The sequence below is a fragment of the Myotis nattereri genome (assembly GCF_964212035.1).
Source record: "Myotis nattereri genome assembly, chromosome: 2".
Taxonomy (NCBI): Eukaryota; Metazoa; Chordata; class Mammalia; order Chiroptera; family Vespertilionidae; genus Myotis; species Myotis nattereri.
In genome coordinates this window covers 127,896,220-127,910,118 of record NC_138076.1, presented here as the reverse complement: position 1 = coordinate 127,910,118, position 13,899 = coordinate 127,896,220, and the positions used below count along the sequence as shown (strand labels likewise).

Genomic DNA, 13,899 nt, shown 5'->3' with positions numbered 1-13,899 from the left:
AGTGCAACCACTCTAACGTGCCTAAGCTGCTTCTGACTGGTCGAAGTCTTAAGTAGTCTGCTTTGTAAACTTGCTAAGTTAGGTTATAATGAAATTTAAGTTATTGGAATTTACTAAGCTAGATAATTGAACTATTTCAAAAGAATCGTGGTGGGTGAAAATGGTTCAGGAATATGTAAAAAGTAAATCTTATTCTTGGTAAGAACATGAGGTTATCAAATCTTCTAATTTCTAAAACATGTTTTGACACAATGATTAGAGGAGGTAAAATGTTAAAGCTCCTTAATGAGCACCATAAAATGTACTTTTACAGATAATAGAATTTCAGTCGCTCTGCCAACTGGAGACCATTAGCAAGGTCTAAATATTCAGGCAATTATTATATGCTTCTACAACCAGAAACTGAAAGAATTCTATCAAATCAGTAGAGACTCCGCTTGGGTAGCAAGTCTACATTCACACACTTGAAGTATCTCAGGCCCATATGAAATGAAAGCAACTGAAGGGTGGCAAAGGTGAAATTGGGGGCAAAGGGGAGGACCCAAACTCTTCATGTTGAACTCTACACTTAACAGTAAAAACTTTAGTCCAACTCCTAGTTTTGCAGCCAGTGGGAACTTGCCCAATTTGTAACAGCTGTAAGCAAAGCCAACTCTCAGAACCAATCCTCCCAAATTCCAATCTCAATGATAAAATGGAAATTAATGCAGGGGTATAATTAAGAAAACAAAGTATCACCAGTCTTTATATTCTTTCAAGTTATTACATTCAATATGTTTTGCTTTTGTGATCAAGTCTTTTAAAAAATAAACCCCTATTTAATTCCTTAAACTAAGCAGCATGCCAAATAGCTAAATGAAATACTGCCCGAGGCCCCAAAATACATTATTTCAAAAATAGACTGATGAATTAGCTGTTCTATAAATCATGCTATTTGGGAGGAGGGGGTAGCTTTTCTAGAAAAGACTATATTTAAACTGTTTGCTACTGCAACAAAAATGGATGTGGCTAGAATAACCAAAAGATTCCTGGGCTTTCAAATCCTATATAATGAAGAGTTAATATGCTATTTAGACTGAACAGCAGAACAACTGTCCGAAGCTGGGGCAGCGAAGGCCGGAAGCTGCAGCGGCTGTGAGGGCCAAGCCCCTTGCACAAATTTCGTGCATCAGGCCTCTAGTAGAAATATAAAGCCAATCCCTATCATTCCCATGACATCATTTAGTTCCATTTAGAAAGAATTGTGTTCATAATGTCTTATAGAATACCAGATTTCCTTCCCCCTACACTCTCCTTAAACAGTGCTAAACCATGGAACCACCTGTGCTTTTTGTATCTATTTGTATTTAATCTCGGTCTAGAGCAGGGTTTAAGTTCTGTATCAGACAAAGATCTTATTAGGCTGCCTCAAAGAACTATGGAAGCAAATCACAGCAAAGTAGACTACAACAAAATTTAAAAATCAAGTAACACAAAGCTATATCAACACCTCAGAGTTTGGGCAGAGTTGACTCTCAAGAAGCCACTTATCAATATACCAGAGGCCCGGTGCATGAAATTCGTGCATGGGGGGGGGGGGGGTCTCAGCCCGGCCTGCACCCTCTCCAATCCAGAACCCCTCGGGCCTAAACCAGCACTCCGACATCCCTCTCGCAATCCGGAACCACTGGCTCCTAACCGTTCACCTGCCTACCTACCTGATCGCCCCTAACCTCCTCTGCCTGCCTGCCTGATTGCCCCTAACCACCTCTGCCTGCTGACCTGATCGCCCCTAACTTCCTTTGCCTGCCTGCCTGCCTGCCTGCTCACCCCTAACCGCCCTCCCCTGCCGGCCTGATTGCCCCTAACCACCTCTGCCTCGGCCCCCGCCACCATGGCTTTGTCTGGAAGGAGGACCGGATGACCAGAAGATGTCTGGTCGACCTGGTCTAATTAGCATATTACCCTTTTATTAGTATAGATGCAGATTCTCTTCCTTGCTCCCAGGACTTTGCACATGCTATTCCCCCTGCCTGGAGGTGTTCATGTGGCTGGACTCCAGAAGAACAGCCTTCCCAAGTACTATTTCCCCACTCCAAGACAATTGCAACTATTTATCCATTGTCCTCCCTCATTAGATTAAAAAGGCCATGAGGGAAAGAAAGGCCCTAATCATCCCTAACAAGTAGTCTGGTCTTGAGCACACATTAAAGATTTTTATTTGTTAAGTAAATTCTTTCCTTAAGCTTAGGAGTTACAAAGTCAAAGGCTCATAAGAGAAAAGGACTGCATAAAGAAGCAGGTGTGCTGGGAGGCAGGTGAGACTTTAGCCAACTGCAGAGCCACTGGATAAGAGGGCAAGGCTGCCACTCAGTTCCTCCCAGCCAATGACATGCAACGGTGGGTCATGTCCTCTGTTGCCAGATAGTAAGAACAAGTTACCAAAATTCTGTATTTTCATGAAAATCTCCCAATTTTTATAAATGTTGGCACTCAATTTAAAATGTTTAACCAACCACACTGTGGGGGCCAAGAAAAACAGGCCAAAATTCCAGATAGCGGCAAACCCTGTGTTGGCCTCTCCCTGAAATCCTCTGAAAGTTCAGTGAACACACTGACTCTTATTTCAATCCAAAGGTTGAGAAAGCAGATTTTACCAAACAATCCTGACTCATCAAAATTACAAAGGAAAAAAACATGATGCCATGAAACTGGGAATTTATATATTTGAAATGAAAACTGAATTATTCCATTTCAGTACTTCTATTACAAACTTAGTAGACATCAGTCCTATTTTAGACAGATTTTTATAGTACAACAGATTTAAATGTATAATTTTAGAATTATAAATCACTATGTGAGACTAGCTATCATCATAAGCAGTGCCACCTTGAATGTTCATTCATTTTAGCCCCAGAATAAGATTATTTCCTTAGTTCTAAAACACTCTCTAAATAGCCTAAGAATAGTTTTTAAGTTTAAAATATTCAGGTTATCAACAATTTTTTTCTGAATTAAACTTAGATTTGTTTCCAAACAATGCATTTATTCAGTAGGATACCAGTTACCAGTCATAAAAAAACTTTTGTATGTTGAAAATGTAATTTTAATAGATAATTCTTCATCTTACATAGGAGCACAATAAAATACACCACATTCTGAAGAAACTCCAAAAGTTACGAGATTAAAAGTGGGGGAAATTCAGATAGGCTACAATATCCATTACCTTGAAACTGCAAGAGATAAGGGTTCCAACCCATAGGTTAACATATACATATTTAGGACTGGCTACATTGATGACTTTAAAATAACAACAATCAGAATTAGATATAGAGAGGTGTGGGAAAGAACAGTTTTGTGGGGCAAAGGACTCTGTCAATGATGAAAAAATTACTGAATTATCAAATTAAAGAATAAAAGGAGCTCCCATAGCAAATACTAGAGGGATAAATATAATAATAAGTAACTGAGAATTTGACACTCAAACGAAGAAGTCTTTCTGATGACACTTCTGCAAACTCGTAGCTTAAGATTTGCTCACTGGATCTATAAGGAAGACTCAAAATTCTCAGCAAATCCCAAATGCTTATCAGATTGTGTTTCCTAATAACACCCATCAGTGATTACATGAAGTTTTCAGACAAGAACTAAGGAAAGGGTCATAACCCAAATGCCTGTCACAAATGTGGCACAACATGGGAAAGTCCTACACAAAGTCAGTCACACCGCTGCTTTGCTGGGACTCTCATATACAGTTAATTTTCAAACATTGTGGCAAGACACCAATGCTCATCTAGCTAATCAGACAACACAAATACATTTATTTCAAATTTCAAGGAGGTAAAAAAATGTTAAGATACGGATGTTTTATGCATGCTCAGGGCCAACTTAAAAATACTCCATTCAGTGATATCATAACACAAATTTGCATCAGTGAAAAGAAACTGGCATAATCCACCTCTTATCATTCAACTTGTTGGATGGTGAAGACCAAAACAGAATATTTCACTAGTTTTAATTTTTAAATACGATTGTCACATTGGGAAAATGAAATAAACACAGTAAAATAAACTGTACAAAGGCAAAGTAGAATAACAAAAAATATTTTACTAAAACATAAGATTTACAGAAGTTTCCAGACAAGCCATACAAATGGTCACAAGCTTTTCTTGAAGGGGGAATTCTACATCTGACAGCAAAGTCACAATGTTATTTGTGAGGGCCATGGTGTTTGTTTAATGTTCCCATTTTGGTTCAAACAATCAAGCTTGTCCACCTACAGCGTCTAAATGAAGTTAGACTTGGCTAGAGAGCATATTCTAAAGAACTGGTTAGCTGCATTTAACCAATGCAATTAGATCACCATAAAAAGGGGGAAAGGAGCCCATAAAATTAAAATTAAACTACTTACCCCCTCAAAAAAAAGAAAACACCCACACCCCGGCAGCTAACCCTGACAACTACCTTCATTCACAGTGCTTTATACTTAAACCATGATGGGGAGAAATGAATAAAAGCAGAGAGGGGTCACTGCTTTTAAACGTTTCACAACAGTCCAGATGGTACTTCTAGCCTCTGCTCATGCTTTATAACAGTGAATCAGGACAAGACATAGATTTGCTAATGTGCATTTAATCACCAAAGGACTGAAGATGTCTGGGCTTTTATTCTGTAATGTTTCTAAGACTGTGTCCATTAAATGCAAACAAAAAAGGAAGAAGTCTTGGCAGAACAGGAGAAGTGATGCACACCTGATGATGAGATCGATTTAAATATTATTCATGGCATATAGCCTAGTCCATGCTCTAGCTGTAGACAAAAACAAACATGCAATTACTTTACTTAGTTCAATGTTACTCTCCAAGCTCTATAAAAAGTAAGCAAACACTATGATATTAGTTATGGAAATGTCATGTTATTATCTCTTAAATTCATGCAATTTTTCATAATCTGGACCAGGACAGAAAGATTGTCTATATGTTTAATTACCAAAAGTTCTACAAAATTCAACAGGATGAAAAGAATTATCTCCTTTTGTCACCCTCATTTCTAGATATATAATGCACCCCCCCCCCCCACTAATTCTGTTATAATCTGTAGAAAAAGCTTACTGATTTCAAACTCCCTGGCTACATAAACCGATGTAATAATCAAATGGCTTGCAAAAACGACTCATAGTTCAAAAGTTTTCCATTACCTTGGTGTATCTGCTAGATGAATAGTAGACACTCAGTATTTGTTAAATTAGGCGTGGTTACACAAGAGTCCAAGATCTCCCAATTATGTGCTGTCTTTAAACTTGGGGGTCACGTAGTAAGTAGGTCATAAGATGGAGCGTGAAGATCTTTTGTTAAGAGGTATTTATTTACATATTATAAGCAGGATCTGATTTACTCCCTTTAATATATATTTCCTTTTTCTTGTTAAGACTCTAAAAGAAGTTTTTTTAAAGGTAGCACAAATATGTTTAAAAAGTGGAGATGGTGTAAAAGAGAATGAATATTAAATACCTGTTTCTATGGCTTGGGCTTCGTTGGTCTTCCATTGCTCCGCTACATCATTTGCTAATGGGTCATCTGGATTAGGAGCACTTAACAAAGCCTGGATCGATAGCAGAACTGTGCGAATCTGCAGTGCTGGGGACCACTTATCTATATGAAGGCAACAGGCCCAGAATGATCAAACAGGGAAAACCAGCCCCAGAACTGCTGCACTGCCCTCCCACAGACCTCTGTGGTCTTTGGATAAGGCAAGATTATAATGTACAGATTCTCAATATGGAATGCCTAAGACAAAATGAAGAAATCTTAATAGCGCATACTGATAAAGGTAACACTTACCTTTCAAAATATCTAAACATATTCTTCCCAACTTGTCTACATTAGGATGATAAATTTTGGTCATGAAACGTACTTTAGGTGCTGCCATTGGGTATTCTTCTGGAAGGAATAGTTCAAGTTTAAAAGTCCCTCCCTCAAAGGGGGAATCCTGGGGGCCAGCAATGACCACATGAAAATAACGGGCGTTGCTCTCATCTGGTTCTGCTTTAATGCCAGGTACTGGTTCTGCCAGCAAACGCTGGGTTTCCTACAACAGAAAAACATAACACATTTGTGAAACAAATGTCATTTTGCTAAACACCTACATAAAAATTAGAAAGTTCATCTCTTAAAATTGAACACAACTGAACCTTTCCAATCTTCTGATGGGTTTTTATGTAGCTTATAAAACACAAAGTTCACAGAAAAGGCCATCCAAATAGTCAGCTAATGCAACTGTAAGTAAATGCTGGTGACATATACATTCCAGGTACAATGTCTACAAATATGCTGATGATAAATTAGACTAATGAAACTGATTTTATACTGGGGAGGGGAGGGGAGAAAAGGGGGGGAAGGGAAAAGGGTGAGGGAGGGGTGAGGAGGGAGGGGTGAGGAGGGAAGGGAAGGAGGGGAGGGGAGGGGAGGGGAGGGGCGGGGAAGGGAAGGGAATAACACTAGGATTACCATATAGCTAAGGCAACTTGCCCTTTAAAACTCTACCAAGCCCTAGCTGGTTTGGCTCAGTGGATAGAGCATCGGCCTGTGAACTGAAGGGTCCCAGGTTCGATTCCAGTCAAGAGCATATGCCTGGGTTGTGGACTCGATCCCCAATGAGGGACTTGCAGGAGGCAGCCGATCAATGATTCTCTCTCATCATGGATGTTTCTCTCTCTCCCTCTTCCTTCCTCTCAGAAATCAATAAAAATATATTTTTAAAAAGTTTAAATAGCCGAAACCGGTTTGGCTCAGTGCATAGAGCGTCGGCCTGCGGACTGAAGGGTCCCAGGTTCGATTCCGGTCAAGGGCATGTACCTGGGTTGCGGGCACATCCCCTGTGGGAGATGTGCAGGAGGCGGCTGATCGATGTCTCTCTCCCACCGATGTTTCTGGCTCTCTTTCTCCCTCCCTTCCTCTCTGTATAAAATCAATAAAATATATTTTAAAAAAAAATAAAAATAAAAAAATAAAAAGTTTAAATAAATAAATAAATAAATAAATAAATAAAATAAAACTCTACCAAAACTAAGTTGTTTAAAAAGTAAAATTAGGCCCTAACCAGTTTGGCTCAGTGGATAGAGCATCAGCCTGTGGACTCAAGGGTCCCAGGTTCGATTCCAGTCAAGGGCATGTACCTTGGTTGCAGGCACATCCCCAGTGGGGGAGTGTGCAGGAGGCAGCTGATCGATGTTTCTCTCTTATTGATGTTTCTAACTTTCTATCCCTCTCCCTTCCTCTCTGTAAAAAATCAATAAAATACATTAAAAATATATAAAAAAATAAAAAGTAAAATTAGTTTTAAAGCCACTGAAAATCTCCCCTCCTAATCAGGTCTAGAGAAATATAACATACAACCATGCCAATTAAGTCTCTAAGATTGATGAAATTTAAAGGGACCCTTACTGGTCCCCAACTATCATATTAGTTTTCTTTTCCATCTTTCTCCCTCTGAAAAAAACTGTAACATTCTTCCTCCTCCTCCAAACCTCTGACATCTCCATCTTCATCCTCACTTTTGGCTGATGACTCTGCTTTCAATATGTCATGAGAAAACCAAAACTTCCTGAAGTTTCCTCTGTAGCATTTGTACACCTCCCTAAATCTGTGCTCTGCCTTTTCTCCTGTCACTATGGCTGAAATGGCTATCACACTGGGCCAAGGCCAACCTTTCCTCTTAAGAACTAGATCTTAATTCCTCCTCACCTACTCAAAGACATTGCTCTATCATTTCTTTCCTCTCCTAAATCATGTTTTCCCCTTTTAGTGGGTCTTTCTCTAAACTGTACAAACTTGCTGTAATTTCTCCCAATAAGAGAAGAATCTGACTTTGACTCCCTACCAGCTACTGCCTCATAACTTTGCTCCTTTGTTAAGTTATCTATACCTGCTCGTTTCCAATCTCTTCCCTCCTATCTTGAACACAATTCTCTAATCAGGCTTAGCCACTACCTGCTTATTAAAGTCACCAATGATTCCCCAATCAAATGACCAATGTTAAATCAAATGACCAATGTTTTAATCTTCATTTTTCTTGACCTAAATATAACATCTTACCCAGCTGGCTAGGCCTTGTTCCAAGGCTTTATCTAGCTTCCTGTAGCCACACTCTTTGGGCTCTCTTTGCAGATTTGTCTGGCAGCAACCGCCTAGCTGATTCCTCCCTAATCGCCCCAACACCCTAAAGCTGAAGTGTGCCAGGGCTCTATCCCAGGGCTTCTTCCCTGCCTATACATTTCCGTAGTGATCTCGTCTAGCACAATCAATTTATACTAAACTAGAGGTCCGGTGCACAAAAATTTGTGCACTGGTGGGGGGGGGGGGGCCCTCAGCCCAGCCTGTGCCCTCTCGCAGTCTGGGACCCCTCGGGAGATAATGACCTGCTGGCTTAGGCCTGCTCCCGGGTGGCAGAGGGCAGGCCCAATCCCTAGGTGCAGCCTCTGGTCGGGCTCAGAGCAGGGCCGACTGGGGAGTTGGGGTGCCGCCCCCTGTCACACTCAAGGCAGGGTCGATAGGGAGGTTGCAACGCCACCCCGTCACACACAGAGCAGGGCCCATCAGGGGGTTGGGGAGCTCCCCCCGTCACACACAGAGCAGGGCCGATCAGGGGGTTGAGGAGCTCCTCCGTCACTCACAGAGTAGGGCAGATAGGGGAGGTGGGGCACCGCCCCCTGTCACACACAGAGCAGGGCGGATCAGGGGTTTGGGGCGCCACCACTCTCACACTCAGGGCAGGGCCGATGGGGAGGTTATGGCTCTACCCCGTCACACACAGAGCAGGGCCCATGGGGGGCGGTTGGGGCGCCGCACCCTGTCACACACAGAGCTGCAGCGCGATCAGGGGGTTGGGGAGCTCCCCCCTATCAGGCACAGAGCAGGGCTGATCAGGAGGTTGGGGTGCCTTCCCCTGTCATGAACAGAGCAGGGTGGATAGGGAGGTTGTGGCCCCACCCCCTGTCACACACAGAGCCGCATGGCGATCAGGGGGTTTGGTCGCTGCCCCCATCACGCTGATCCTGGTGCCGGGAGGCCTCAAAGCTCCACTGATTCCGGTGCTGGGAGGCATATTACCCTTTTACTATATAGGATAGAGGCCTGGTGCACGGGTGGGGGCCGGCTGGTTTACCCTGAAGGGTGTCCTGGATCAGGGTGGGGGTCCCCACTGGGGTGCCTGGCCAGCCTGGATGAGAGGATGATGGCTGTTTGCAGCTGGTCACACCCCCTTCAGGGTAGAGGTCCCCACTGGGGTGCCTGGCCAGCCTGGATGAGGGGCTGATGGCTGTTTGCAGCTGGTCACACCCCCTTTAGAGTGGGGGTCCCCTTGGGGTGCTTGGCCAGTCTGGGTGAGGGGCTAAGGGCCGTTTTCAGGCTGGCAGGTGACGGAAGCTCCCAACCTGTCCCTTTTTTCTTTTTTTCCCATTCTGGGCCAGCTTTAGCTCTGAGGCTTGGCTCTGAGGTCTCGGCTGCTGAAAGCAGGTATCTGGTTTGTTTGGGTTCTATAATTGTAACACTGTTGCGGTCCTGCTCACTCCAGCTCTGAGATCCCAGCTGGCTGAAAGCAGGGATCTGCATTTGTTCTATAATTGAAACAATGTTGCGGTCCTGCTGGCTGAAGCCCCGCTCGCTGAAAGCAGGTTTCTGGGGTTTTGTTTAGCTTCTATATTTGTAACAATGTTTCTTAAACTGCAAGCTCCGAGGCTGGCAAGGCAGGTGGGGAACGTTGGAGTCCTCCGTCACTGAAGCAAGCAAGCCTCCTGTTCACTTCAAGCTGCCTGGCTGCCGGCCGCCATCTTGGTTGGCAGTTAATTTGCATATCACCCTGATTAGCCAATGGGAAGGGTAGCAGAGGTACGGCTAATTACCATGTTTTTCTATTATTAGATAGGATACACTCTGTATTTGAAGTTTCTCCAAAATCATATCCAGCACAGATCTCTCCCCTGATCTTGCCTCTTCTATCCATAACCGCCTGCTTGACAGCTCCTTTTGAATGTCTAATAAGCATCCCAAACTTAGCATGACTGTCACCTTCAACCTGTTCTACTCGCAAAGCCTTCCTCATGTCAGTTAACCACAGACCCATCATTCCAACTGATCCACCTTTTCCTTCATACCCCACACACTTAACCTGATCAACAAATTTTGTTAGCTTGAATTTTGAAATCTACCCAGAGTCCTTATAATACACCCCCTCCCCCAAGAGGCTTTAAATGAACCTTTCACTCATCTTCAGCTATGCTTTCCACACCTTACCCGCAACCTCACCTGCTCTGTTCCAGCCAGACTAGCTCCTTTGTAGTTCTTCATCCTGCTAGGCACACTCCTCCCTCAGGGGCTTTGCATTTGGTCTTCTTTCCAAATTTCTACTAATATATGGCTTACTTCCTCAGCTCCTAAGGTCTTCATTCTAAAGTGTTTTCTCAGTAAAACCTCCATGATTGAAGCTACAAAATCCCCATATTACCCTATCCTAAATCCTCCCTATCCTTACTCCCCTACTATATCTCCTCAGCACTACTAACATTTTACATATATATCATTTAAATCAGAATGAAAGTGCCACAAAAGCAGAGATTTGCATGGTTTATTTACTGCTTTATTCCTCAGCATTTGAAAGAGTGCCTATAACCATAGATGTACAATAAATACTTGAATTGTGGATCTATTTGATATTATTTTAAAAAAGGAATAAACTCAGAATTTCATCTTCTTTTTAAAATATATTTTTATTTCCTAGAGGAAGGGAGAGGGACAGATAGAAACAAGGCTACCTCCTGCATGCCTCCCACTGGGGAACAAGCCCGCAACCCAGGCATGTGCCCTGACCAGGTATCAAACCATGACCTGATTCACAGGTCAAACGCTGAGCCACGCCGGCCGGGCAAGAATTTCATCTTTAACATTAAAGCAGTGTTATTCACAGCAGGATGTACACTTCATAGGAAGAAAACAAAAGAATAACTTCAGGTGTGGGAAGAAATAATCCAAAGTCTATTTATAATTTATTTCTACCCAGAAAAGTGTTAATATTCAATATACAAACTGACAATAGTATGTGTATTTTATATATAAGTAATAGATTGTCAACATTTTGAACAGGCAAAGTGTAGTAATAAACATTTAGAACACTACTAAACCTATGCTTTTAGGTATAAAAAAATGAATGTGAACACTATATTTATACTGCTTTTGCTTTAAAAAAAAATTATACACCTTATATCATTTCATTCTACAGCCTATAGTTCATATACTAAAAAAAAAAAAACCGTTGCCCTAACCAGTTTGGCTCAATGGATAGAGTATCGGCCTGCGGACTCAAGAGTCCCAGGTTCGATTCCAGTCAAGGGCATGTACCTTGGGTGCAGGCACATACCCAGTAGGGAGTGTGCAGGAGGCAGCTGATCGATGTTTCTCTCTCATCGATGTTTCTCTCTCTCTATCCTTTTCCCTTCTTCTCTGTAAAAAAACCAATAAAATATAAATTTTTTAAAAAAATGTCAGCAGTCATATACTGAAAGTCACAAGATGCATATATAAAATCAACTCTGTGGACCAAAGGGGCCACATGCTGACCTGACAAGCTCAGGGGAGGCCTGCATGGCAGTCTTGCAAACTCAGAGACCTAAAGTAACCACAAAGGATGGTCTGAAATTAAACTTTAACTAAAAGCAGTTATGGTGGGCAGTTATGTCCTAGGCCAGTATCTTCACTGACAAGATCAACTTTGATCCTTACTGAACCCATTTGCCTTTTTGCCTCTAAGATAACATACCCTTGAAATGTCTGGGTAACTTGTAACTTCCCTTTTTCTGGAGCCCCTGGGGCACAACCAAATGTGCTGGGCGCCAGGACAGATACTACAAATTCCTTCATTATCATGTTAATTCATCCTGCACCCACCTAAGTATGTGTCCATCATTTTACTTTTTATCCAATCTGAGGGATTTCCCCTGCTTTGCTTTATCCCTCCTCCTTAATCTATCACCAATGAATTTCACGTAACCCACCTACGTCCCTCCTTTGATTGCAAATGTATAAATACAAATGTAACCCCGCCATTCTTCGGAGCACTATCTCAATTCATTGAGGTTCTGCTTCCCGGCATATGTCGACAATTTGGCTCAAATAAACTCACAAAAAATTCTTTACAGGTTTCAATGGTTTTTTTTACATTAACAACTCCTTCCTCGGAATGTGTTAAAGCCATAGCCATTTAAAGTAATACCTTTAGTACTTTAATTCCAAGACTAGATTTTGTTTTAATTGTGGCAATGCCAGGGTAAGTGAAAGCTAAATACTGTAAACCACATTCAGGAAAATGTTCTTTAGGTTTACAGAAAAACATTTTTTAGAGCACTAAAAATCTCAAGAGGCAATAATGAAAAGCCTCTCCCATCTTGGGGAGTCCTCCCATATGTAGCTAGAACAAAAGAGGCCAGTCTTTTTAACTGGATGCTAAAATTCCTTTTATTTTGACCTCTCACTTCTATCCTTTTGTTTTGCCCCAGGTCTTCATATTTTTAGAACATCATAAAAGAGTAAAACTGGGAAAAAGATAAAGCTGAGTTCCAAGAGCCCCAAAACACCACTCCCTGATTACACAAAATAGTAGCAGCTCTGTTCAAAGCTATAAAAAGCTGCCAGAAGGGCCTCCAAGATCATACCCCAAAATAGCTTCAACATCACTCTTAGTACACTGTCAGTGAGATAGATGCAGCAATCATTTCATCTTCAGTTCACCCTCAAAATCAGATGGTCTTCCTAAAAAAATGTATATATTAAACATTTCACGTGGCCTGATCAAATGTTAAGATTTAACTGGAATGCATTTTAGAATAAGCTTTTAGGTATGGAAGACTTTTTGAAATAGTTTGATATGCTCTCAAGTTCTAATGGACTTTGATACAATAAAGAGGTGCATAATTACTTGACTAAATGGCATTGTAGTCAAATAACCCACAGCATAAATTATAGGAGGGAAAAAGAATAAAATCCAAACCAAATGGACAAGTCTCATCCACAGAAGTTGGTGTTGATTTCCCTCCCCTAAAAAGGCAAAAACTAGGTAGGAAATATAACCTTCCTGCTACTATTCAACACAAGGTTAACTGTAGAACACCTTCTAGTTTTATACTTCTCTTTGGTAGAAAGACAGTGAAATACAGTATGATTTCTTCAAGTCTAGAAGTAACAAGTCCAAATTCCTAACTGGATTGTTTACTTAACTATATTTTTGAGCAAGTAATTTACATTTCTCAGAGTCTCAGCTTCATCTATACAGTTAACATTACTGCTCATGCAGAGTTGCTATGAAGATCAAATGAAGTAACATTGTAAATGACTTGACAAGTGGATCATAAGACCATAATCTTATATAACCAACTAAAAAGGAATGTAGGTTAAGAACAAAACACAATTTAACAATTAATTTCAAAATTTATTAAGTAACGCATTTGTTTTAATGAAACAGAATAACCCTTAGTTGCATTTTGTAATCCTACTTGTTTAAAAGCAATCCTAAAACTGAATCCCAGTAAAATCGAGCATAAGTCATGCAGCAGAAAGCACTGTTGGCTATGTTAAGGAAATTTATTACTGCCCTAACTGGTTTGGCTCAGTGGATAGAGCATCAGTCAGCCTGCGGACTCAAGGGTCCCCAGTTAGATTCCGGTCAAAGGCATGTACCTTGGTTGTGGGCACATCCCCAGTAGGGGGTGTGCAGGAGGCAGCTGATCGATGTTTCTCTCTCATCGATGTTTCTAACTCTCTATCTCCCTTCCTCTCTGTAAAAAATCAATAAAATTTTTTTTTTAAAGGAAATTTATTACTAAAATGTAGAAAAGCTGCCCAGCCAGTGTGGCTTAGTGGTTGAATGTCAACCTAT

General features: G+C 41.3%; 1 protein-coding gene across 1 annotated transcript in view; it reads right to left on the bottom strand.

Annotated features, from left to right (window-relative positions):
* Window positions 1-3,062: 3,062 nt before the first annotated feature.
* The window catches only part of UBE2N (ubiquitin conjugating enzyme E2 N), a 51,486-nt gene continuing 40,649 nt past the window's right edge, over window positions 3,063-13,899 (bottom strand). Inside the window, exons 2-4 of the mRNA XM_081083755.1 lie at window positions 5,820-6,066; window positions 5,490-5,630; window positions 3,063-4,788 (exon numbers count right to left, since the gene is read on the bottom strand). Of these exons, the coding sequence (XP_080939881.1) occupies window positions 4,748-4,788; window positions 5,490-5,630; window positions 5,820-6,066 (429 nt within the window). The 3' untranslated portion in view covers window positions 3,063-4,747. The remainder of the gene's footprint in view (window positions 4,789-5,489; window positions 5,631-5,819; window positions 6,067-13,899) is intronic.